Below are 27666 nucleotides of genomic sequence, written 5' to 3' on the forward strand. Positions count from 1 at the left end.
TCTGCTCTGCTTGTATTGTGACTGTCAATATTTTTACATAGTGCTATTTTACACAATGCCATGTTGTTATTCATAGCACTATGACCTACTTTCATGTAGTAGGTTCTTCTCAGGAATTCAGTTTAACTATTATTTATTGACATATCATTGCCCTTGAAAAGATTCTACTAGCACAATTTATCATTAAAATTTTGAATCCAAAAAAAAGAAAAGTATGAATTTCACAACTGTAAAACAATGTAGTCCTCCATATATTCCTACAGACTTCTAATGGTACAGCTTAACAACTAGCCATAGGACCCCCAAATCTCTTAAACTAGCTGATAAAAATAGCAGCTTAAGTGTTATAAAGATCAAATAGATAGGAATAAATGGTTAAAGAGATCATATAAGTAGAACTAAGTGATTGGAAATAAGAATAGACAGAATTAAAAAAGAGTGAAGACTCCCAACATGAGAAGCAGTCCATACAGCAGACTCATAGAATGACAATTGCTTTAAGTAGCACTGGGACCTTAGAATCAGCCCTTAAGGCATTCCAGTCTGGCTGGAAAGCCCAGAGGGAGCATTTCAGGCATGGAAAGCCAAGACACTGTGGAAAAAAATGTCCTACATAAAGGGCCCCTGTGAGCAAGACCCCAGTGGAAAGAAGTGGCCACCAAAGAAGGGTGTACTTTTTTTCTGAAGGGAGAAGAGAACTTCCACTTTGCTTATGGCCTTGAGCTAGTGAATGTGAAAGGCTTCCAAAACTGAGGCAGCTCATGTCAAGAGCCTTGAGTGATTACTGATGTCGTACTTAAGACTGTTATTTGTTAAGTGAACAAGAGTCACTGTGCACTAACTTCCCATGCAGGAGCTCTATCCACAAAAAGTTGTATCATGAGACTTAATAGTAAAACTTGTTCTCAATAATCACTTCCATTTTTTAAAATACTTATTTATTTTATTTTATTTGAAAGTCAGAATTACAGAGAGAGAGAAGGAGAGGCAGAGAGAGAGAGGTCTTCCTTCCAATAGTTCACTCCCCAGCTGGCTACAATGACTGGAGCTGCGCCTATCCAAAGCCAGGAACCAGGAGTTTCCTCCAGGTCTCCCACGTGGTTGCAGGGGCCCATGGACTTGGGCCATCTTCTACTGCTTTCCCAGGCCATATCAGAGAGCTGGATCTGAAGTAGAGCAGCTGGATCTTGAACCGGCACCCATTTGGGATGCCAGCACTTCAGGCCAGGGTGTTAACCAGCTGCGCCATAGCGCCAGCCCCAAGAATCACTTCCTTTTAGTGTATTAAATGTAGGATATTATTATGTCTCATAAGTTATATCTAAGAGCTCACAAAAGAGGTATCATCCTTAGGTTCTTCTTTAAAGACAATTAAGTTCTGAAAAGGAAAGAAGGCAGAGGAAGGAAGGGAAAAGAGAAAGGGGGAAAAAAGTGAAAACACCTTAGCAAAGCAATAACAGAATAGCCCTTATCTAGACTATTAAGGAAGAATTCTGTTAGTTTTTTATTCGATTTTTTCTTTTCCTTTCTTTCTTTTTCTTTCTCAGACTAAACAGGAGAGGGAGGAGGAATAGGTGGGAGGACAGGTACAGAAGAATTACTGTATTCCTAATGTTATATTTATGATATACATACAAATAAAATAAATTCAATTAACTTCAAGTGAAAACAGAAATAACTTTATTCTCTGATAGACAGAAGTAATTTCAAAAATCAAACATGTCTTTCAACTGTCTATAGACAAGCTATATTCCAAGTGGTCTATTCATCCTAATAATGTCCTAACAGAAGTTTTTTTCTCTTATTCCTTTTACTCTTGTAAATATACTCTCCATAATTTTCTGTGTTTGAAGAAAGCATACTTTTTGATTCCATATTTTAAAATGTGAATTCTTTTTTCTCTGTCATTTCCTCAAATTTGATAGGGACATGGCTAAAATTCTATTTCCTCCCTTCATTTGTACTTGAAAAGAAGAAAATGAAACCACAACAAAAGAAAACAAAGCTTCAGCAATCCAATAATTAGCAGTACATGCTCCTGGCTGGCTGCTTCTTCCTGAAAACATTAGATCTTTTTTTTTCCCCCTGGCCAGGTGGGGGAGAAGCCTTTAGTTAATGAGTAACAAGAGTGTAGTGGCTTTGGGTACACAGAAATCTTATTTTTGTCATTTCAGTCTATGAGGAGAAAGTAACTAACAATTATTTCCTTCTGTGCTCACAAGCTTTGTGTAACGGTTATCTACTGACACAATGCATTGCATGACAAACAAACAACAAAGCAAAGCTATGCAATGATGTACCTTTATGTCTGGCATGTCCTGTGACTTGCTGATCAGAACTTGCCAGGGCTGTTACTGCTTATGTGCCCATGTACAACTTGCTCTGTAAAAGCCCTGTAGATGGGTTCTGCTAATTTTGATAGGGTGCACTCACATATTTGTGAGTTGGGAGTTATTAGCTCATCTCAGAGGGTCTTAGCTGGTTTTATTAGGGACATATCAGCTCTGCTGCACATGTCTAATCTTCCAAGAGATTGCAATGGGCAGCTCCTGTTAAAGGGAGAAGCAGGAGGAAGAGCCATTCTCTGTGCAAGTACTGTTCACATATCTGCTATGTCACATTCAAGGCATCCTATGTGCTGATGTAATTCACATGTCGCCACACAAAATCCAGTTGGGAAGTTGGGAAAATACCCAAGACAGATGGCCATGTGTATGTGTTTTGGAAGATTTGAAGAATGGTAGCAGAACAGAACAACAACCTTTGGACAGATGACAGGCACACTTCTTTGTTACTGATGGACCCAAATGACAGAAGGCTGACAGGCAAGGCCATGTGGTGAGCTGCACCCAAGATAGAGTAACAATGATCTGGGGCACTGAAGGGCAGCTCACAGAAAGCCAGCAGGAATGGACAAGATTAGCCAGCTTGCATGGGTTTCCTGTGGAGTTAATTTTTCTCGGGCTCCATGAACTAGGGAATGCTATCTCTAGCTGTCTGGCATTTGGCTGAAGGGTTGACTACAGCTGGTTTCTAGTGGCCCAAGAGTGTGAGAGCTATAAAAGGAAGAGAACTGAAGTATGGACTTCAGAAAGGGTCAGCAAATTGGTTCAACATAGCATTTCAAAACAAAGCAAAGCACAATTTTTTTTAAAAGACAGAGTTAGAGAGGTAGAGACAGAGAGAGAGGTCCTCCATCCACTGGTTCACTCCCTAGATGGCAGCAATGGCTGGAGCTGCACTGATCTAAAGCCAGGATCCAAGACTTCTTCCAGGTCTCCCATGTGAGTGCAGGGACCCAAGGACTTGGGCCATCTTCTACTGCTATCCCAGGCCATAGCCAAGAGCTGGACAGGAAGAGGAGCAGCTGGAACTAGAACTGGCACCTATATGGGATGCCAGCACCTCAGGCAAGGGCTTTAACCCACTGCACCACAGCACTGGCCCCACAAAGTACAAATTCTAATACAACTTGGATATGAGGAGAGATGGAATATTAGAGCCATATTTTATTTCTACCACAGAATGGAATGCAGCTATATCCTGACTTGTACCAAATTCCTATTAAATTAAATAAATTGTAAAGCCATTTTTATGTCTCCACACACAAAATATATTTTTTCTACATTTCAAATGTCAGGATTTTATTAGTTTACTACTTAGTCTTATGACCATGCAGAATCTTCCTTTTTTCATATATTATGACTAAAAAAGATCTAGACCCAGGAGATTTTCCTAAAATTATTTTCACACTATCACTGGTAAACCATTCTTGTAAAAATCTGAGTCCCTATGAACCTTCCCTTTACTTTTTGTTGTTTGTTTTATTTTACCTTGAAAGAGAGACAAAGAGATATACACAGAGAGAGGGAGGGAGGGAGGGAGGGAGAGGGAGAGGAAGACTGACAGAGATTTCCCTATAACTGATTGACTTCTGAAATACAGCAACTGGAACTGGGCCAAGCTGAAGCAAGTGCTGAAAATTTAATCTGGGTATTCTGCATGGGTGACAGAGACACAAATACTTAAGCCATCACCTGCTGTCTCTGGATATACACATTACCATCAAGCTGGAATTGGAAGTGGAGCTGGGACTGGAACCCAGGCACTCCAACAAGAGATGCAGGTATCTCGAGTGGCATACCAAACACCACCTCTGAACCTTCTTTTTAGATGGAGTACAACAGTCAGCTGTTTCGAATGCCTGGAACATTAGTTACTTGTTACTTGTTCATCGATGTCTTCTTGCGCATGTTATCACAAGTGAGCATTCCAAGCCCAATAACTGTTTTTGGACAATGATTTTCTGGGCTTTTGTTATTAAACTAACCACAGTGAGTTCACCATGCACATCCTGAAGTATCCCACTGATGCTATCATAGTAGACTTTCAATAGTGCCCAATGCAAAAGTCTGTAAGTGTCCCCCAGTCATGTGTTGGAAACTTATTCCCGAAGCAACAGGGTTGGGACCTGGTTGAGTCATGAGTGTTCTGCCCTCATATATAGGTTTATGCCGTCATAGAAAGGGCTCCAAGGAGTATGTTCTCACTGACACTTCTGCCACATGAGGGCACACTGCTCATGTTTTGTCCTTCTAAAATCTGCCATGTGATACTGATGCCTTGTTTTTGGATTCCTAGCCTCCTGAACATAAATTTCTATTCTACATAAATTGTCCAATCTGAAATATTCAATTACAGAATCATAAAATGGACTAGAACATCACATGTACCATGCACTTCTACAAGTAGTCCACTACTTACAATGGCAATGGTTTCATTTTCTCCATTTCAGTTATTTGCAATCAACCATGGTCCAAAACTTTAAATGAAAATTTCCCAAAGTAAGCAATTGAATGCTTTACATTTTGTACCATTCTAAATAGTGTGATGAAGCTTTGAGCCATCCTGCTCTACTCCACCCAAAACAAGAATTGTCCTTCCAGCCTCAGTGAAACAAACATCTTGTCATTCTGAATGGCATTTTTGAGAATGGAAGAGAAGGTTGTAATAACTAAAATAAATACATTTTGAAGTATTTATTTTTTGACAAGTAATTGTTTTATTAAATAGACTAGTTTATAAAATGTACTACTAAATAGTTTAACGCAGAATTCTAAATTACTGAGGCATATTAATAAAATGCATCCCTGTGTATTTAAAACAAAAATACCTTCATATTTTATACAAATGTTAAACATAAGCAGGATAATTATTTTGGTACACATTTTAATAACATGTCTCAGAGTATCTTTCTCTGATACTTTATTTTTAAATACAGTTATATCATTTCTTTTTTTTTTTTTTTTGACAGGCAGAGTGGACAGTGAAAGAGAGAGAGAGACAGAGAGAAAGATCTTCCTTTTTTCCATTGGTTCACCCCCCAGTTGCCACTGCGGCTGGCGCGCTGCAGCCGGCACACCGTGCTGATCCAAAGTCAGGAGCCAGCTGCTTCTCCTGGTCTCCCATGGGGGTGCAGGGCCCAAGGACCTGGGCCATCCTCCACTGCACTCCCGGGCCACAGCAGAGAGCTGGACAGGAAATGGAGCAACCGGGACAGAATCCGGCACCCCGACTGGGACTGGAACCTGGTGTGCCGGCACCGCAGGTGGAGAATTAGCCTATTGAGCTGTGGTGCTGGCTGGTTATATCATTTCTATTTTTAATTTTATAAATTGTTTCTATTGTTTTAAAGTTTTTATTAGTAACAAATTTTCTAGTTATAATTAATACATTTGAATATATTTTATCATTCATTAACCATTTTCTATAGAACATGGTATATTTGATTCCAGAAAATATTTTCTTTAGATGTTGAGATATGGGATAAGCTCAGAACAAATTAAGCTAGTTGGAAAACATGTGCACTTATAATAGTTTTTATATTATGATACATCACTATTCATAGCTATATTTCATGTAATCATGTAAACTAAATATAATTTTTTGAATGAATCTTTGTTAATGATTTTCAGTGTTTTCCTCAATTTACAAGAATTGTAGAAATCAAAATATTTCATACAAAATCTCATATAATGTCAGATTATTTATTGCATAATTTTTAATTCACCATCAACTATAGTGTACAAGTTTTATGTCATTTGTTATACGTGCATCATGAATATGCACATGTGTAAAATTTGACAACCAATAAGATCGTTTATGCTCCATTTTTATTACTTAATGAAATATTGCTTTTATCCTATAGCACTGTACTCTAACAAAACTTGAATTCCTATTAACACTGTAAAAATTATTTTCTGTAGCTGGCATTGTGGCAGGTTAAGCCTCCATCTGCAATGCCAACATCCCACATGGACGCTGGTTTGAAACCTCACTGCTGCACTTCCAATTCAGCTCCCTGCCAATGGCTCTTGGACAGTAGTGGAGTATAGCCCAAGTGCTTAGGCCTCTGCACTTACACGGGAGACCTGGACAAGGCTCCAGGCCCCTGCTTCAGCCTGGCCCAGCCCCAGCCATTGTAGCCATTTGGTGAGTAAACCAGCAAATGGAAAATCTCTCTCTCTGTCTCTCTCTCTCTCTCTCTCTCTCCCTCTTCCCGTATCTCCTCCTCTCTCTCTCAGTAACTCTGCCTTTCAAATAAACAAATGAGAAATATTTAAAAAGTTATTTTTATAATATTCAAATCTTTACTTAGTTTAAAATAGCTGTGTAGTTGAGCCAGTGCCACAGCTCACTAGGCTAATCCTCCACCTGCAGCACTGGCACACTGGGTTCTAGTCCTGGTTGGGACACTGGATTCTGTCCCAGTTGCTCCTCTTCCAGTCCAGCTCTCTGCTGAGGCCCAGGAAGGCAGTGGAGGATTGCCCAAGTCCTTGGGCCCTGAACCCGCATGGGAGACCAGGAGGAAGCACCTGGCTCCTGGCTTCAGATCAGAGCAGTGTGCTGGATGTAGTGGCCATTTGGGGAGTGAACCAATGGAAGGAAGACTTTTCTCTCTGTCTCTCTCTCACTGTCTAACGCTGCCTCTCAAAAAAAAAATAAATAAAAAAGAACAAGCTAAATCTCCTGGACCTCCAGTATATGCATTTAATATGGCTACAGACCCTGTCCCACCCATGAGAATCCCTGATTTTTCCTTCAAATTGAAGGTGAAGGGCTAATGACAATAAGGGGGCTCTGAGCAGGGAGGTTCCATGGCCCCTACTATGTCATGTGGACCCACCCAGCCTCCCCATGCCCTGCTCATGCTGCCTGCCCTGCTGGGATGCCCTTCTAGCTCCATTTTTAGGAATTCAGCAAATCCCCATGTGGTACCTCTACACTTCCTCCTCCTATTTTCTCCCCTCCCACTTACACCCAGGAGCTCCATTCTGTCCTTTGTACTCTTATGCCCTTTACTGGTGCCTCTGTTGTCATCACCAGCTCTGTACTGTGTGCTGTGTGTCCCATCCCTGTAAAGCTCTCATTATTCAAAGTCAGGAATAGATCTTACCCCTTCCAGAGCCAGGCATGTTACCCCTCTCCCATGTCATATTTGCATCTTTTTGCTTTTGTAGGCCATCTCTTTCCTCATCTAAATGGACACCTGCTGTCACCTGCTGTTGGGGTGGTGGTGTAGCCCACTATAAGTAATCAGGATATAAATCCAAGTTACAGGGCCCCCAGTCAGCCTCACCCTTGTATTGTAAATCCCTGTGTGTGGGGAGCAACTTGGACTAGACTAAGTTACTGGAATTAAGACTTATTCTATGCATCTGCTCTCCCACAATATGGCGCTGGGAGAGGAGGAAACAGCTTCTACACAGCTGCCTCCAGTTCAACCAATAAACTGTAGGACCTGCTCCTGATTGGAGGAGAGCAGCGTACTCGGCGTGTGGGTAGCAGAGTTGGGATTGGTGGAAGAGGACTATAAAGGAGGAGAGAGACAACATGCACCAGGAACATCTATCTGAAGGAACACCTGTGCAGCCCCTGAGAGAGCCGGCCGGCGGTGTGCCGCTCCCCCGCGGAAGTGGGGAAAGTGGCTAGGGGGAACCGCCCTTCCACCGAGGTGGAAGGGACGGTAGCCAACCTGGGAAGAACCAGCAGCAAACCCGGGGAGGGCCGAGCAGACAAAAGAACAGCGCAGGGTCCTGTGTCGTTCCTCCACGAAGAGGGGGAGCGACATAATGGTGCCGTGACTCGGATATGAAGCCTAGGCAGGGCTTAGTGTCGTTCCTCCATGAAGAGGAGTGACACCTGTGGTACCATCCGGGACATTTTTGTAATAATTTACAATGAGAGAAAAGATCAGTATAGTTTATAAGTCAGTTCCTTCAGTGAAGATCATCATACCAGACGTTGGAGGTGGAGGTGCCGGATGAGGTCTAAGAGCCCACCAGAGTGTAGGAGGTGACTGGTAGCCCATGAATGGTGATGAGGGGATACCTACAGGCTCAGGCAGATAGGGGAATTTTAGGAAAGAAGAGGCTAGTCCTACATCCCTATTGAAGGGCAGAGCACAAGTTCATGGGTGCAGATATATCAGTCTGATCGATGCAAGCAACACCAATGAATGCTGAACCAGAGTAGAGGAAGGGATAGGAGCTTCTCCACCTGATATCAAATAAGGAGCATCAGAGTCACAAAACTTTCCTCTTTCACTGGGTCCTGGCATCCTGAGGAATGAAGGGAAGTCACAGGGATAAATGGATGTGGCCTCACATCTGTATGTGTGCAGGCAAAGAACAAAGAAGGCAGGGACTATCCCCGAACATAAGCAGAGCCTTTACTGGTTTGCCGAGTTAATAAAGACATTCCATAGACAACATCTTTGTCCAGGACCTCCCCCAGCCTCCAATCCTTAGTTGTGTTCTCCAGGGTTGTCGATATCATTGATCAACCACATGGAAATCTGATGAGATTTCTCTCTTAAAGTGCACAATCCCCTTGGAGATACCTGAAAGGTCAATCATGACAGACTGGTTTTCCTCCACCACCCACTAGAATTCAAATTTAAAGCTCAAGGTATTGTATGACTTAGAAAAATGACATATCCACTTTCGTTTGAGTTTCTATAAAGTTAGAAAGTTAGAGTTAAGATGATTTGCTGCTAAGGCCTTATACTTTTTAACTAATGTTTTATTTACTCTTTAAATCCATTCATGAGCGAGACTTGTGAAACCTCTCACCATGCTTGTATGTTAGGTTCTACCTGAAGTACTGTGCTCAGTTATTTAGTATATTTTGCCACCATCAGTGACTGTGGGAAATGTGAGGAGTTCCAACAGAAAAGATCTACCCAGAAGGGGGGCCACTGAGGAGCTGAATCAGGAAGAACCAGAGTCAGAGTAGAAAGAAGTTTACAGAGGTTCTGTTCTTGGTTTGTGCTTGGTCAGCTGGGGCAGGATTGTTCTTCACATCAGGTGGGGTTACATGGCAGGGAATTGGTCAGGAGAGTATGAACATCTCAGGTGGGAGAGGTGACCACCAAAGAGGAGAACAGAGACCCAGAGTCCTGGTTTGTGCCATCCCTACTTGCTCCTGAGACTCCCATCCTTATGTGTGCCCAACTGGTCTGTAAATCAACTCCCACTGATCTCTGAACCCTGCTCCCAAAACCTACTTTGACCCTGACACTCTCTTCACCCTGCTTTCCTCTTCCTACCACACTGCTCCTCATTCCCAACCTAATTGTGACCTATTACTGCCACACCCCCTCCCCCATGTAATGGATAGCCAATCACTGCCCTGCCCTGTTCCCAAGCCAATTGTGAGCTCAGTCATTGCCCCACCCTAAGTCACACCCTTCTCTATACCCCACCCTAGTCTCTCACTCCTGGTAACTCAATGCACTGAGAGGACCCAGACATGAAGGTATGGAGGTGGATCTTCTGGTTCCCTGTGCTGGGGTTGCCCAGTCACACAGCACAGAATGTGAGTAAACACCAGATTCACTTTGGTCTCTTTCCTTCTATTGGCTGTGTCCCACTGTGGTTTAGATAACACCATTTCACTGGCTCTTGCACAGCAATCCAGTCCTTTCCAAAGATGAAGGGCCTCATCACAGGTGTTGTGACCAGGCTTACAAACCTCTGCCACACCTGTGACATCAACTTCTGCTTGATCAACAAGCAGGAAAGCCTGACAGGGTGGAATCCTGAAAACTGTAACCTCATAGTATCAAAAGAGGAGGTGTGGATATGCTAGAAGCCACTGGATTACATGTTTTAGTGGTGAAAATAACACAGGAAACACTGATTTCTTAGGAGTCATGATTGTTAGCCTGGTTCCTGCAGGGTCTGTGGGAGATCCTCAGCTGCTGCTCCTTTAGTTCCATCACACATGTAGCAGTGTCACTGAGATAAGACTCATGTGTGTTGACACCTGGCAGTGTTGAAACAGTGGTACCGAGTGGGTGGTATTAGTACTAGATTGTTGGAAGTGAACTTTCACTTCTGCTGTCAATTATCTGCTTTGTTGACTTTCGGTAACTTTCGAGTCATTCTTTTCCTCAGCTCTTGGAGGCTGTCCCTAGGGACTATATTTGAAGGGAGCCCAGAGACAGACATGAGATGTGAAAATCAGTACCTGCATGCTGCCAGGATGCTCATAATAGGGGAGGTACTCACAGTGATAAGAACAAGAGGTGAATTAGTTACCCTCCTTCCTTGTAAGAGCTGTGTCATGTGCAGACTGATACTTCAAATGAGAAAGAGCCCATACTGTTAGGAGTCCATACTGTCCATTAGAGTCCATACTGTCCTTAAATGCCAGATTTCTGCTGGAAAGTATTCAATCTTACATTAAGAAATCACACTGCTCCTATACCCAGGAGAGAAAAGAGAGTGACTGAGAACAACACATAGATATAAGTAAATTTGCATGAATTAGCAAGCATCAGATTCTTAGGAAGCTCTTCCCATGAGAAGGAACAGGCATTGCACATGACTAGATCCATTCAATGGGGGCATCTCTTCCATTTTTCAGAGTGTACTATATATTTTTTAAAGATTTATTTATTTATTTGAAAGTCAGAGTTATACACAGGGAGAAGAAGATACAGAGAGAAAGAAAAGTCTTCCATCTGCTAGTTCACTCCCCATTTTTCCAGCTTCCTCCATTTTGTTGCAAATGACCGGATTTCATTGTTTTTTACTGCTCTATAGTATTCTATAGAGTACATATCCCATAATTTCTTTATCCAGTCTACTCTTGATGGGAATTTAGTTTGATTCCAGGTCTTAGCTTTGTGAATTGAGCTGCAATAAACATTAAGGTGCAGACAGCTTTTTTGTTTGCCAATTTCATTTCCTTTGGGTAAATTCCAAGGAGTGGGATGGCTGGGTCGAACGGTAGGGTTATCTTCAGGTTTCTGAGGAATCTCCAGACTGACTTCCATAGTGGCTTGACCAGTTTGCATTCCCACCAACAGTGGGTTAGTGTCCCTTTTTCCCCACATCCTCAACAGCATCTGTTGTTGGTAGATTTCTGCATGTGAGCCATTCTAACCGGGGTGAGGTGAAACCTCATTGTGGTTTTGATTTGCATTTCCCTGATGGCTAGTGATCTTGAACATTTTTTCATGTGTCCATTGGCCATTTGTATTTCCTCTTTTGAAAAATGTCTATTGAGGTCCTTGGCCCATCTCTTAAGTGGGTTGTTTGTTCTGATGTTGTGGAGTTTCTTGATTTCTTTGTAGATTCTGGTTATCAACCCTTTATCTGTTGCATAGTTTGCAAATATTTTTTCCCATTCTGTCGGTTGCCTCTTCACTTTCCCGACTGTTTCTTTTGAAGTACAGAAACTTCTCAATTTGATGCAATCCTAATAGTTAATTTTGGCATTGGCTGCCTGCGCCTCCAGGGTCTTTTCCAAGAAGTCTTTGCCAGTGCTGATACCTTGCAGGGTTTCTCCAATGTTCTCTAATAATTTGATGGTGTTGGGTCATAGATTTAGGTCTTTAATCCGTGTTGAGTGGATTTTTGTGTAAGGTGAAAGGTAGGGGTCTTGCTGCATGATTCTGCACGTGGAAATTCAGTTTTCCCAGCACCATTTATTGAATAGACTGTCCTTACTCCTGGAATTGGTTTTAGATCCTTGATCAAATATAAGTTGGCTGTAGATGTTTGGATTGATTTCTGGTGTTTCAGTTCTGTTCCATTGGTCTATCCATCTGTTTCTGTACCAGTACCATGCTGTTTTGATTACAACTGCCATGAAGTATGTTCCGAAATCTGGTATTGTGATGCCTCTGGCTTTGTTTTTGTTGTACAATATTGCTTTAGCTATTCGAGGTCTCTTTTGCCTCCATATGAATTTCAGCATCATTTTTTCTAGATCTGTGAAGAATGTCTTTGGTATCTTGATTGGTATCGCATTGAATCTACAAATTCTTTTGGGAGAATGGACATTTTGATGATATTGATTCTTCCAATCCATGAGCATGGAAGATTTTTCCATTTTTTGGTATCCTCATCTATTTCTTTCTTTAAGATTTTGTAATTCTCATTGTAGAGATCTTTGACGTCCTTGTTTAAGTTTATTCCAAGGTATTTGATTGTTTTTGTAGCTATTGTGAATGGGATTGATCTTAGCAGTTCTTTCTCAGCTGTGTGTACATGCCTCCTTTATAAGATTTAGTTGAAATACCCTGGCACATTTCTAGTTCCACCATTGGAGGTAAGTCTGAGTGAGCATGTGCTGACCTATATATCTCCTCTCTCTTAGTCCCACTCCTAAATTTAACAGAGATCACTTTTCTGTTAATTTTAAATGCCTAAGAATTATTGTATATTGATTACAGAGTTCAACCAGTGGTATTAAGTAGAACAAACAGAGCAACAACAACAACAAAAACTAAAAAGAATAAAGTAATAAGTTGCTCCTCAACAGTCTAGACAAAGGGTAATCTTGTCAATGTCTCTCACAGTGTCCATCTCACTTCAATGGGTATCATTTTAGATGCTCATTTAGTTGCCATTGATCCAGGAGAACATATGATATTTGTCCCTTTGGACTGGCTTATTTCACTCAGCATGATATTTTCCAGATTCCTCCATTTTGTTGTAAATGCCCGGATTTCATTGTTTTTTAGTTTTATAATTATATAAATTATAAACATAAATGTATACATATAAATTATAATGTTAATGTTATATCAATTTAGATTAAAACATTGTATATCAATTTAGATTAAAACATACTACATTTCTTCTAGAATTTCATATAAATAGATGTGTGTGTGGCATATGGACTATTTTGTATCACCTGATTCTGCTCAGGACAATATGTCTGAGAGAATTCATGTTACAGCATGTATTAGTAATTCATTTTTGTTCATTGCCGACTCATCTGAGTTATTTCTACTGAATGAGCAACTCTGTTTAATTCACCATCCTATAGGAATTGTTTAGGGTTAAGGTGCCAAATTTCAACAAATACAAAGTTAAATCCAAATCAACCTATGCAGAAATGTTGTAAATAAAACAGTATTAACTTATTCAGCTGAAACATTTGTCTTAATTCACATAGTGGTTCAATAGAATTTATATGAAATCTTGTTTTTTGGTGCTACCATTGTTCTTGCCAGTTTTGATTCTATTTAAGCATTAAAATTTTATTTTCTCCTTATAAACTTTTCACTTATATTTTAATGGGTACTGGTATTTAAAAGAAAACATCAATACAAGAGAAGATGTAATGGAGAGGAACTCTCACCCAGTATTAGACAAAGGAGAGTATAGGGCCCATAATGAACCAGGATACTCTCTGTGCTCAAAGGCACCCACACCAATATCTAACAACACTACCAACCACCCAAGAAACTTGAGGCTGGAAACTTATGCTTATTTTTAAACTTTAATTCATTAATTTTTATATGTATTTTAAAGGCGCAAAGAGACAAGGACAGATGTTCTCCACCTCACCTGCTGGGTCACTCTCCCAATTTTTACAATAGCCAAGGATGAGCCAAGCCCAAGGCCAGGAGCCTGGAATTCAGTCCAGTTTTTCCACCTGTACAATAGACACCCATATACATACTTGAGCTGTCATCTGCTAACTCCCAGGGTGCACATTATCAGGAAGATAGAATGGAAGTAAAGCCAGGACTCAAACCCAGGAACTCTGATGTGGGACACATGCATCACCAGTGGGGTCTTAGCCATTGTGCCAGACACCAGGACCCCAGTCTTCCTAGAAGAAAGGAAATCCCCTTGAGTTAGTTGAGGGACATGATTACTTCTTGCAGGCTGACCTAGGGTTCTTAGCAACTAAAATACAGTCAATATCTGTGTCTTCTCACTGTTTCCAATGTTTTATTGCAGCCATCTCAGAACTTTCCTGGCCATTTTCAGCTCAGTACTGATTTTTGGGGGATTTTTCGGAAGCTTATCATTATTGCTACAGTCGTGACTATTTCAGCATTTGCCATTTTCTTCTGGACAACTATGCTTGTTGTGAGTATACTAGGAGTGTTTTATATGATAAATAAGGAGGAATTTTTATAGTAATTGCATTTGCATCTGATAAAATCAGTCCTCCTCCATTCATTGTTTTCCCCATAACCCACAAATTTTAATAAGGTTGTTTTAATTATAATTTGGATTGAAACATTTTTTAAAAGTCTGGAAAGATTGACCCATGTGTTCTTTTGAAATATGTGGTGTAATCTCCAAATGCTTTGTAGTTTTCAAATTCTCTGATTGATTTCTAGCTTAATTTCACTGTGTCCTGAGAGCAAATATTCTATGATTCCTACTTCTTTCTATTTGGTAAAGTGAACTTATGTCTTGAGTGAATGGAGTAAATGTGCTGTGTGAGCCTGTGTGAGTGTATTCCATTTTGCTGGATGAATTATTCTGTAATGTGGACAGATTCAGCAGATTATCAGTGCTATTCAGTTATTCTAAACTTTTATTGGCTTTTGCTGGATCTGTCAGTGACTGAGGGAGGAGTGGGTGAATTCATCTATTTCTAGTTGCAGTGCAGTTTTGCCGCATGAATATTGAAGCTCTGTTGTTAGGTATTTATACATTAAGGATTGTCATGTCTTTTTGAAAAATGGATCCTTTATCATTATTGTAATACCACGTGATCCTTGAATGCTCCTTGCTTTGTGCTTGTTTTGCATGAAATTGAAATAGCTACTCCAGCTTTCTTTTGATTAGTTCTAACTGTACATTTTTCTCTAACCCACTTTTAATGCATTTATAGCTTGGATTTGAAAATGGGCTCCTGGTATACATTCATCAGTTGGGAATTATTTTTTAATCCACTCTACAGTCACTGTCTTTTAATTGGTGTATTTACTTTATTAGCATTTAAAATTATTAATGATATAATTGGTTTAACATCTATCACCTTTATTGCTATTTTTTATTCATTGTCCCTTTTTGCCTTATACTCTTTTTATGCCTTATCAGGGCCTAACTTAGAATTTCACAAGTTTCATTTCATTGTGTTTAGCACACCAATTATGCTTGAACTTATCTTTTTTGTTATCTTTTTCAAAAGTGGTTCTCCCTGAATTGGAAATACACATTTTAAAAAGTAATCCAATTCACAGGAAATGAAATTTATGTTGTAAAATGTGACTCCACAAACTCCCTACCATTTCTTACGACATTGCTATAATCCATAAGCTATAATTGCCATATGTATTGATACTACTAATTTGTTCTGTTATATCAAGCAAAGTGTTGTCTGATAAACCAATCAGTAAGATAACAGCTTTGCCCTCACTTACTCCTTTGCCTATTGCCCTTGCACTATGTAGGTCCAAGTAGCTGACATATATTCGCTTCCTTCTATCTGAAGAGCCTCTTTTAAAAATCTTTGTAGTGTGGCTTTTTAAAGAGAGAGTTCTTTGATTTTTTTTTCTTAGAAAGTGTGTGTCCCTTCTGGAAGGATAATTTATCTGAGTGTGATTCTAATGCTTGATTTCTCTAATCAAACTGTGATTGATTTTTTGTCTTTTAATATGGCTTCTAATTCTTTGCCAAAATCCAGACATTACATTGAGTGAAAGGAACTGATTTCAACAGACCCTTTGTGTGAGATATTATGGGTATCTTGGCAAAAGTTTAGCTGGCATTACAATTTACAGTTACTGAAAGTGTCAGAGACTGAAATTTTCTTTGTTGCCCTAGTTTATGTCTATGTCATCCTATGGTTTATTAGAGACTTTTTTTACAGGCAGAGTGGACAGTGAGAGAGAGAGAGAGAGAAAGGTCTTCCTTTGCCATTGGTTCACCCTCCAATGGCCACCGCGGCTGGCGTGCTGCAGCTGGTGCACCGCGCTGATCCAATGGCAGGAGCCAGGTACTTATCCTGGTCTCCCATGGGGTGCAGGGCCCAAGCACTTGAGCCATCCTCCACTGCACTCCCTGGCCATAGCAGGGAGCTGGCCTGGAAAAGGGGCAACCAGGACAGAATCTGGCACCCCGACTGGGACTAGAACCTGGTGTGCCGGCACCACAAGGTGGAGGATTAGCCTAGTGAGCTGCGGCACCAGCTATTAGAGACTTCTTATTACACAATGTCTGATACACACAGGACTTTCAGTTGTATCCATGATTATTATATAAGTAGCCTACTCTTGTGCTGGTCACATGTGCAGGGATGAATTTATAGGACTGTGGTCAGGTCTCAGTCTTTCAGTGAGCTTGTGTCCTTGCATGCAACCATCACACATATTGTTCAGTGTTTTCTGTAATTTATATTTTTATTGAGGTGTAATATACATCCAGAAATAGGTATGAGGGGCCGGTGCTGTGGCTCACTTGGTTAATCCTCCTCCTTCAGCACTGGCATCCCATATGGGCACCGAGTTCTAGTCCCGGTTGCTCCTCTTCCAGTCTAGCTCTCTGCTGTGGCCTGGGAGGGCAATGGGGGATGCCCCAAGTGCTTGGGCCCTGCACCCGCATGGGAGACCAGGAGGAAGCACCTGGCTCCTGGTTTCACATCAGCACAGTGCTAGCTGTAGTGGCCATTTGGGGAGTGAACCAATGGAAGAAAAACCTTTCTCTCTGTCTCTCTCTCACTGTCTAACTCTACCTGTCAAATAAAAAAAAAAAGAAAGAAGTACGAATAATATGTATACAGATACATGCATCTAACACCCATGGACACACCCCAGGTCATGAAAGAAGACATAGGCATCACCCAAAAGCCACTCTTTGGCCCTTCCCAGGTACTCCCTATCCAAGGTTATCATTACTTTAGTTCTAACACCATTCACTAACATCATTTTTTTTAACATTTCCATTATGATTGAAATGTTGTTTCCTTCACCTTTTTCCTTAGCATCCTAGTGTGAGTTGGACCAGTTATATATAAAACTGTAGAGACCAAAGCCTGAAACATCTTCCCTCCGCACGGAGTCATCTTTCCTTTTTCATTAAAAAATTTTAATTGGTTTTCAAAAAGATTCAATGCAATTTGTAGATACAATTCTGAGAATATTCTCTCCCTCCTGCCCTCTCACTCTTGCTTTTCCCTTTCTTTTTTTTCCAGATGGCATATTTTTTAACTTTTATTTAATAAATATAAATTTCCAAAGTACAACTTATGGATTATAGAGGCTTTCCCTCACCCCATAACCACCCTCTCACCCACAACCATCCCATCTCCTACTCTGTCTCCCATCCCATCCTTCATCAAGATCCAACTGTATTTTAAAATTTGTAAGGTGCTTTCTAGTGAATCAAAGAGGTGTATTGCAGTACAAATGTTTTAGAATTTATTCTGTTTTCATGGAGGATTTTCTTGTTTAAGACTTCATTAGAGATATTGCCCCCCCCAAAAATCAAATAATGCATTTGCATTCTAATTATGAAATTTGCCATTTCTAGGATAAAAATTAAATAGATTGGTTTTTCCTGTAATAAAATGGGAATGTGTCTTTTGGTCAAAAATTACAGTTTACTTTTCTGCTCTATCAGAAATGGTTTAATGAAAGATCATGATGAAATGGGAAATAATATTTCATTGTTTTTAATCTTATAAAATTCCTTTAAGGTAAATGACTATTATTTCACCAGATTAGTACTTTTACTTTCATCAGGAACGACATGTATTTCTTAATATATATATTATTATAACAAGGTTAACGTTGTTTCTTCCTCTTCTAGCTAAAACTGCCAATTTATCAAGGTAAGAATTTTGGCCTCTATTTTCTTTATAATACTTTTCTCAGTACTGGTATTAGGTGTGAGCTTTTATTAAACTAGCTCTAAGTACAGTAATTGTTATAAATTTCTGGCTTATTACTTCTTGAAGGTTTTAGTATTCCTGGAGTGGTTTCTAAATGACAATGGAGAGGGACTTGTGATCTATTGTAAAAATCCAGGAAGAATAAGCATTAATGGGCATAGGAGACTGAGATGAGTTTAGTTTTGCCTAGAAGTGTTTAAGAAGCAAGTGATGCTAAGAGTCTGAAGCATTGGGGGACCACTGTGGCATGATCTGGCTCTTGGGGAAATGCAAATATGATTAAAATATGCTCTGAGAGGCCGGCATTGTGGCATAGCAGGTAAAGCTGTTGCCTGTAATGCTGACATCACCTGTGGGTGCCAGTTCAAGTTCTGGCTACATCACTTTCAATCCAGCTCCCTGAAAATACCCTGAAAAAAAGCAGTGGAGGTTGGCCCACATTCTCAGGCTCCTGTTAGCCATGTGGGAGGCCTGAATGAAACTCCTGGCTCCTGGCTTTGGCCTGGCTTAACCCTAGTTGTTATGGCTACTAATAGAGTAAACCAGAAGATGGAAGATTTCTATGGCTCTCTGTCTCTGTCTCTGTCTCTCCTCTCTCTCTTTTTCAAATACAAAAACCTTTTTTAGAAAAATGATATAATGTGAACCTATCAAAAAGCTTAAGGCTTAGAAAAGAATCTGGTTTTCTGGGAGGGGGAATGTGTCAAGATATTTATGTGGAAAGAGTCTTTAATGACAGAGCAGAATGAGCAGAAATGATGCATAAGGTGGAAGAAGGATTTCACATAGGCTTTATGGGTAATAAAGAAGTGTTGCTATCTATTGAGAGCCAAAGCTGCCAGACACATAGTAGCCCTGACATATGTTTTATTTTTATTTTTACAGATTTACTTTATTTGAAAGGCACAGTTGAGAGAGAGAGAATTCCATCTGCTAGTTCACTCTCTGAATGGCTGCAATGGCTGGGCCGGGCCAGGTTGAAGCCAGAAGCTTTATCCTGGTCTCCCACATGTGTGACAGGGACTCAAGCACTTGGGCCATCATCTGATATTTCCCCAGGCCATTAGCAGGGAGCTGGATCAGAAGTAGAGCATCCAGGACATGAACCAGCACCCACAGGGGTTCCTGACACTGCAGGTGGCGAATCAACCTGGTATACCACAGCAATGGCTCTGAGTGTTTTTTTTTTTTTTTAATAGTAAATTCATCACTGGTCATGTTTAGAAGAGTGATTTCAGGGCAGCAGAGCTCATACCATGGACAAACACAAAATGAAAATAAGGATGCATCTGAGGTCAGATGAGAGAACTAAAAGACTGTCAGAGGAGTCCTTTAGGTGTTTATGTGAGCCATCCACCTTACAGGATGGGTGCATCAAGGCACGATGTTCACTTTTATGGTAGGCAGTAGCATTCTGATCTTGGTAGTAGAAAGTCCAATCTGAGAGGGTTGGGAGCTCATCCAGATCCCATAGAGACTAAGTAGTAACAGGTTGTATTAAATTATGCTATACTTCAAAGACCATCTCTCCAGAGCCCTCCATTCTGCTTCTTGTGTAGGACAATCCTCAGGGCAGCAGGAAGTCTTTGGAGGCCCTAGAGTAGTCAATCGATTGACATTTTGAACACTGCTTTCATGGGAATTTCAAATGATATTTGAGGAAGGAACAAATTTATCTGCCTTCATAATTAGGGAATAGAAATGTAAGTAGCTAGGGTGTTTGTTTCTTCTCTGATGAAGACAAAACTATTTGAAGTAATGGAATTTTCTAAGAATAAATAGCTATCTTCCATTGATGAGAATACTTAAATGAAAACATGTATTTCTCATGTTTCCAATAATTTCAAATAGGATTATAATTGACATTTGGTTCTTATTTCCTACTAGTTTTATTGGTTTTAAAATTACCGTAAGTAAAGTTTGCTTTCTTCAGGCTTAGTAGTGAAGCTAGACAGTTATTTTCTGGCCATAATGCCAGATAACAAGTAATTTCCGCTAATACATTGAGGCAATTCAATTATATTGTTTTATTCTTTATAATCTTAATTTTTATCTCCCCTTAGTTAATTCACAGCAAATTTCTGAGAAGATCAATAATGCCATAAAGGAAAATGCAGAACTTATGCAAAAAATTTCTGTTTTGGAACAGAAGGTATCAATGTCCTTTCAATTTTTGTTATTTCATGGTTTCAGTTTGAGTCACTTCCATGTCTAGTTCAGATATTCTGCTGTACCCTCTTTTTTTTTTTTTTTTTTTTTTTTGACAGGCAGAGTGGACAGTGAGAGAGAGAGACAGAGAGAAAGGTCTTCCTTTGCCATTGGTTCACCTTCTGATGGCCGCCACGGCCGGTGCACTGCAGCCGGTGCACCGTGCTGATCCGAAGGCAGGAGCCAGGTGCTTCTCCTGGTCTCCCATGGGGTGCAGGGCCCAAGCACTTGGGCCATCCTCCACTGCACTCCCTGGCCATAGCAGAGAGCTGGCCTGGAAGAGGGGCAACCAGGACAGAATCCAGCACCCCGACCGGGACTAGAACCCGGTGTGCCAGCGCCACAAGGTGGAGGATTAGCCTAGTGAGCTGTGGCACCAGCCTATACCCTCTTTCATCCACTGTCCTGCTTCATAAGATCTATAAACTCTTCACATGTGAAGCTAGCTTCCTGCATGCAAAGTGCTGCTCTGTTCACTTGTGTAATGAATCATACATGAGGATAAGTGTTACTTGGCCCTCTAATTAACATTTCTGTATTCTGATTCTTTTATTACATATACATATAGATCACTGAATCAAAAAAATGTCTTCTTGAGACTAACAGACAAAAAGAGATGGTCTCTGATGAACCAATGAAACTTAAGGTAAAAACCATTTGCCTATATGGATTCCATTATAAACACAAGTGAAATAAATAAATGTTCCTGATGCAATATGCTGTATTGAAGGATAATGCAAAAAAAAGTGACAACACTAAAACTACCACGTACAAAGTACATATAACCTGCAGTCTGGAATAGATCAGAATGCTAAGAGTCATGATGTGGTAGTAATTTGGCTGCTGTATTTTACCATAATTTGGCTTTTTAGCCTTTTTGTCCCTTGAGTGAGTTGGTTGATACATTTTCTATTGCTTTTCACAGAGTAAAAGTGTAAGAATATGGGGGATGAACCATCTTCTGAAAAAAATGTTCAATGTTATTGTAAAAATACTGAAGTAACATCTTAAATTGAGGGATCCAAGAAGTGTGTTTGATTTCCTGTCTGGGCAGTTAATCATAACATTCATCACTGTCCTGCAAGATATATAGATAAAATTAGAAAATGTGTGAAAGCTGAAGGAAGATATCAGACCAACTTAAACAGTCCCTACCCCTCTTAATGCTCAGTAAAAAAACTGTCAGTGAAAAGTTATTTTTATTCTCTTTTTAATATTCCATTAGGAAAAGCTGTTCCATTAAGAAAAGTTCATTCAAGCAGGTTGACTTGAACAAATTTTCACATTATTTGCTTTTGACTTCTCAGTCATTTCTCTCATTATATCCTAAACAGAAAGATTGTTTATGCCACAAAGTATTCTTACTTACTTCAACGTGTTCCCTCCCCTCATTTCATTATATTCTTGACATTTCTTCTGGATCCAATATGGATCAATGACATGTCCATAAAATATAGAGTTAGCCATGGATGTGCTTGGTTGCTGTTTCAGCCTTTTTTTTCCCACAGGCAGAGTTAGTGAGAGAGACAGAGAGAAAGGTCTTCCTTCCATTGGTTCACCCCCCAAATGGCCACCAATGCCAGTGTGCTGCACTGATCCAAAGCCAGGAGCCAGGTGCTTCCTCCTGGTCTCCCATGCAGGTGCAGGGCCCAAGCACTTGGGCCATCATCCACTGCCCTCCTGGGCCATAGTGAAGAGCTGAACTGGAAGAGAAGCAATCAGGACTAAAACCTGGAGTACCAGAGCTGCAGGTGGAGGATTAGCCTAGTGAGCTGTGGCACCAGCTGCTGTTTCGGATTTTAGCTGTTTAAGCTAGTGTGTTTGTGAAATTAAAAAAACACTTAAATTAATTCCTTCTCCATTTGACTTTATAAATAGAGATGCAGACTAACACAGAGTGTTCTTGTTTGCAGATTCAACCCTCGAATGCCTGTGATAGCCATGGGTCAGCCAGGCCAGTGATAGGAAACTAGAACTCAGTTTGTGTTCTCATGTGGTTGGCAGGGACCCACGTACTTGATCCATCAATGGTTGCCGCCCAGGGTGTGCATTAACAGGAAGATAAACTTGGGAGCAGAGCCAGGGCATTAAGTCAAGTAGTCCAATATGGAATACACATTTCCCAAGCAGAGTCTTAACCACCATGTGAAACTCCTGCCCCTATTTGTAAACCTTAGCACTTGTTTTGTTTCTATTCTATGTGTAGGCATTTGAAAAAGGGAAATCTGAAAACTTGAAAGAAGTTATTTCAATGAACTCGGGAATTTCAGAGGTAAACTTTCTGTAATTGTTTCAATATTTCTTTTGTACATGCTAGCTCTGATAAAAAATATTTCAGTTTTGAAGATTAAATTTATATGATAACTGTGAAATTTTGTTCTTGTGAAGTAACTAATTACCGTGTTTTCAGTTAAGATCCAATCACCTTTAATGAAACTGGTTTCAGTGCAGGGAAATTGAAGTTATAAAAGTAAAATAGTTGGTTGACAATCTAGTAGGAGCAGGTAACAAAATTAGTCACATTCTTGAAGAGAGACTGTGATCCAGAAAACTGAACTTTCTTATTTCCTGTTTACCTTTTTAAAATGAATTGTTCTAAAATAAGATTAACTATAAAGTCTGTGGTGGTGTAAAATTATCTGAACAATATATGTGTACATTTCTGTAGTAGTAACAACATTTGCATTGTTCTGCAACCATTTCTTAAATGTCTTTTCTTAAAAAGCTGTTAAAGTTGGAAGATGAAAATGATGGAGTCAAGGATTTACAGCTGAGAGCCTTGAGGGCCAAAATATGGATGCTGGAAGGTACATTCCTTCATTAGAGGGAGGTCCTGTCTAGTGTAAATACGTCTGCATTGGGAAGGTGAAGAATGGTTCCTGCCTCCAGGGTCCTTGCTCTTTCTCCCAACTCCAGCCAACTCCCTGGGTCCATGTGCACACACACAAAGAAAACTTTTATCCTTTACAGAAAGTAAAAAGAACCTGGAAAAAAGCTGTAATACCTTGAAGTCCGTGAAAGCAGCAAAGGAAGCTGAAATCAAACTGATGGATATGAATATGGAGAGTTTTCATGAAATCTACAAACTGAAGGTGGCAGCTGCTGCAAAGTAAGATGTCCTGAACCAGCTCAGTAATGTCAGTGCTAATTTCAGTCAGTACAGAGTCCTTTTTGCCTTGATTCCCAATATGCATTTTTCTGTCATACACTCCTTTGTAATTTATTTGTGGGTACTCAAAGAACTGATACCAGCATCATTAATGTCCATGTCTATATTCTTTCTCTTTTTTAACAAAAAATTTTATTTACTTGAGAGGAAGGGTTACAGAGAGAAGGAGAGACAGAAGTAAAGGTCTTCAGTCTGCTGGTTCACTCCCCAAATGGCCACAATGGAGGGAGCTGAACTCATCTGAAGCCAGGAGACAGGAGCTTCTTCCAGGTGCAGGTGCAGGGACCCAAAGATTTGGATAAATCCTCCATTGCATTTTCAGGCCATCAGCAGGGAGCTGTTCAACCTCTCTTGTGTACCTTTATATTGTTGGGTTTTTTTGGTCATATCATATTTTGTTTTCCTTCTTGTGTCTCGTCATTTCTAATTGAATATCTGTCATTGAGTAAAAATATTGGGAAAAAATTGAAGTGTGGTATGATGTGATCTAGCTTTGGAAAATAAGGAGATGGCCTAAGGCAAGGATGCTAGCATACAGGACCTGTTAATTCATTCAGCAGCAGAGGGAATTCACTGCAAAGGCCAGTTATGTCCTGTCCTCAATTCATACTGTTCCAAGAAAAGCTGTGAGATTTTCCAGGCAGACCCTGAACTCCACTGTATTCCTTTGAACCCATCCATGTGAGCAAAGGCTGCCCATATTTACCTCTCTCTAGTCTTCTAGAGAATTCTTTCATGATCTACAGGGAAATGGGCCTCAAATGCCAGCTGAGATGCCAGGTCAATCTTGTATCCAAGATTCCTTCTTCTTCATGTTGCTCCCACATGTCATTACTGATGTGTTAGTGATTCAGTCTATTCCATTGTATACCTCATGTTTGTTCTCAGGGGGAGATCCAGGACTTCATCCACACACACCCATGTTTAAAACTGGAACTCTTCTTTATGGTCCCCCATGGCTCAGACTTGGAATAATATTTCCAAAGTCTGAGACAGGGTTGCTGTTGTCCTTACTAGTATGTTGTGGGTTTTTAAGGTAGGAACAATGCCTCACTCTACTTTGTATCCTTGGCACTTAAAAACACAGAAAGAATTTACTGAAGGCTTCCAAGTCATTAACTCTCTCATTTGTTTTGTGCCTGTGTCCCACAGCTGTTGGCATTTTATGGGTAACATGGAATGAAGCAGATAGCAAAGGGAGACTCTTTCTAGACCATGGGCTTTTGCTGCCTGCATTCTCAGTGATTGCCACTTTGTAAAAGTAAATAGCACTGGGGCTGAGGGCTTTGTAGACATAGCTGCAGGTTCACAGGAGCTGAGGAAAGCCCCAAAAAGGTGACAGTTCAGGACACTGTACTTCATTCAGTGTTGTCAGCACTGGGATTTTCCTCTTCCCTGCATCAGGCTCCCAGCTGTAGGTGGCAGGAGCTCTACCCCTGCATCATAGCTGTGTTCAGAGTGACTGCAGTGTTAGGGACTCCATGAGCTGGAAGGATCTCTGTAGATCAGGTTGTCTGTATTATGGTCCCAGCCAGACTGTGAATCACGTTCCTCCATGGGCAGTGGCCGATGAGTGAGAACCCCCTGTCTCATCCTAATGGGATTACTAGTGATGAAGTGATTTGACCTGCTTTTCCACAAATGTGTGTTCACCTTTTCAGAGTCACAACTGCTCAGTGTCAGGTGCTATGTATATTCATTGACTTATTACTAATGCATAGGAGCACACAGTAATTAGAGAGAACTTGCCAGCTGGCCAATGGATCATCTTCTGTCTGTCAGTGGGAGGCTTCACTTCTGATTCTGCACTGTTTGTGGGTCTGTGTGTTTATAGGGATGCCTGCAAAGGGACTTTCCCATCATGCCCTCAGACTGTTAGCAGGTGGGGAGGCATAATCCCACATGGGCTTCAGGGAAATGTGCATTTCTTTCCCATCCTAGGAAGATGGCAGGGAAACAAGAGTGGATGGAAAAGGAGATGAAGCTGTCAGAGAAAGAGGAGAATTTGAAACAGGCTGAAGAAGAAATTGAGAACTATGTGTGAGTCCAGAGACTAAACAACCAGTTCAGAAACAGTGGTTGGATTAACTGTACAATGCTTAGGCCCAGTTAAAAGAAAACTGTAAGCAATGTTCAAAAGACATAGAGATGATTCATACAAGATTATACCAAGTATTTTAAGTTTACAAATGACCAAGTGATACTGTTCCTACACAGTTCCTGATTCCAAATGCTGGCCTGACTGCATGGAAACTTGATTGTTTTTTGGGGTCGTGAGAATCCACCTTCCTAATCCTTAGGAAGACAGTTCATTGTAGGATGGATCAAATCCATTACAATGATTGTCCCTATTTTATAAACCCAGTTCTTACTGCCCTCAGAAACATGGCAAGGATATAATAGAATGGACCTTTATGATAAAAGACACACAAAGGAGGAAAAACTAGGGAAATAAGGAGATTACATCAGCTGGGAATCCTGCAGGTATAACATAAAGGATAAGGAAATGATGCAGCAGGTTTTACTCTTTCTGTACCTTTACAATCATCGTAAGTATTTTTGACATCTGTGGATAGGGTAACATGGGGAAGCTGTTTAAAATCATAGTCAACATTGTACTTTATCTGATGAAAGTGATTCTGAATCACAGGAGAAGACTGCAAGAAATTCAGGCTCAGCAGCAGCAAGAAAAGGAGACCTTCAGACAGGAGGTAACTGCATGCTGCCCAATAGCTGCACTGTCCTTCAAGTCTTAATGCAGATGGTTAAAGAGCACCTGAGAGTCCCTAAGCCCTCACTTTCTGTGTTGGCCTTTTCAGATTGCTGTTCATAAAAAAAAGACTCATGACATTGAGGTAAACATTTTTCATGTCTTCTTTCCATTCTGCCCTCTTTTCCCACAACTGAATGTGCATGTATTTTCCTCTGCACAGCTCAGGGCTCAAGCTCTGGAGCGGGAGTTGATGGTGCAGAAGAGGGAGACTGCCCATTTGAAACACAGGTGCATGAAAGAGCAGGCATTTTAAGCGTGTCTCTGATTTAAGACTAAGTTGTTGAGTGTCTAGTAAAGGACTTGTTCTGGGGTGTGTATGTGTGTATTCTGTTACTTAAATCTGTTTTTTCTCTATCTTCAAGATTGGAAATAATGCAGGCAGAGGAATCCAGGAGGCAGAAGCCAGTGTCAGGGGGACCTGGCTGGGAGAACCCTCCACAGAGAGGTAGGAGCAGTGTGGAAGGAGGGTGATAGCTTCATGTCCCCTGCAGATTCCACACCCTCAGCTTCTCACTCTGGGCAGTGATTGTTCCATTTTCTGAAGAGTTCCATGCACTTAGCAAAGAGAAATGATTGTCCTGCAGCGAGGCCAGGTGCTATTTTCCTCATGTGCCCTGGACAAGTGGCTCTTCAACTCAGACCCCAGTACTGACTGGGGACTCTCCTCCACTGCACCTGAACTCAGTTATTTTTAACTGACAATAGGGAATAGAAGGGAACCTGGCCAGATCCTCCTGTCCACCTTGAGTCAATGGTAGAGGCCTTAGCAGCACCAACAGTACTTGACAATAAATGTTGTACCTCCTGATAAGAGAGGAAATGTCCTGGACTATCATCCCTGTAGTAATATTCTGCAAACTCTGCTTTACATCAGTAAGTGTGTGTTTGCTATTTTTTGGCTTTTTTTCTTTACTGTCAACTATAGAGCTCCATCAGTAAATTAAATTCTATATAATTTCACTTCTATAATATTATAACCCTCAAAGTCCTTTGTATCACAATAGATCACATAGATGGCCAGTTACAGAGGGACTAATATTTTCAGAATCTCCCCATGATTTCATGGCCTGGGACTGCTCATGTCCAGAGTTTATTGATATTCTTTTTATCCAAGGATTTTTTTTTTTGACAGGCAGAGTGGATAGTGAGAGAGAAAGACAGAGAGAAAGGTCTTCCTTTTGCCATTGGTTCATCCTCCAATGGCTGCGATGGCTGGTGCACTGTGGCCAGCACACTGTGCTGATCTGAAGGCAGGAGCCAGGTGCTTTTCTCCTGGTCTCCCATGGGGTGCAGGGCCCAAGCACTTGGGCCATCCTCCACTGCCTTCCCAGGCCACAGCAGAGAGCTGGCCTGGAAG

At 40.7% G+C, this 27666-nt stretch overlaps 1 protein-coding gene across 7 annotated transcripts in view; it reads left to right on the top strand.

The window, feature by feature from the left end:
- Positions 1-27666, top strand: part of LOC100350867 (transport and Golgi organization protein 1 homolog) — a 71409-nt gene that overhangs the window by 39785 nt on the left and 3958 nt on the right. For 5 of the 7 annotated variants that reach the window (XM_089321467.1, XM_070064536.2, XM_070064539.2 and 2 more), the window contains 11 exons: positions 14271-14402; positions 18078-18099; positions 20223-20311; positions 20936-21013; positions 22574-22639; positions 23093-23174; positions 23338-23476; positions 26187-26247; positions 26356-26391; positions 26470-26537; positions 26672-26754. In XM_089321467.1, coding sequence (XP_089177593.1) covers positions 14271-14402; positions 18078-18099; positions 20223-20311; positions 20936-21013; positions 22574-22639; positions 23093-23174; positions 23338-23476; positions 26187-26247; positions 26356-26391; positions 26470-26537; positions 26672-26754 — 856 coding nt within the window. Of the gene's footprint in view, positions 1-6215; positions 6493-14270; positions 14403-18077; positions 18100-20222; positions 20312-20935; positions 21014-22573; positions 22640-23092; positions 23175-23337; positions 23477-26186; positions 26248-26355; positions 26392-26469; positions 26538-26671; positions 26755-27666 lie in introns of those variants that run through there. The other 2 variants (XM_089321471.1, XM_089321468.1) reach the window with 2 other exon arrangements.

Source organism: Oryctolagus cuniculus, chromosome 19 (genome assembly GCF_051225735.1).
Source record: "Oryctolagus cuniculus isolate XC-2025 breed Fujian yellow rabbit chromosome 19, ASM5122573v1, whole genome shotgun sequence".
Taxonomy (NCBI): Eukaryota; Metazoa; Chordata; class Mammalia; order Lagomorpha; family Leporidae; genus Oryctolagus; species Oryctolagus cuniculus.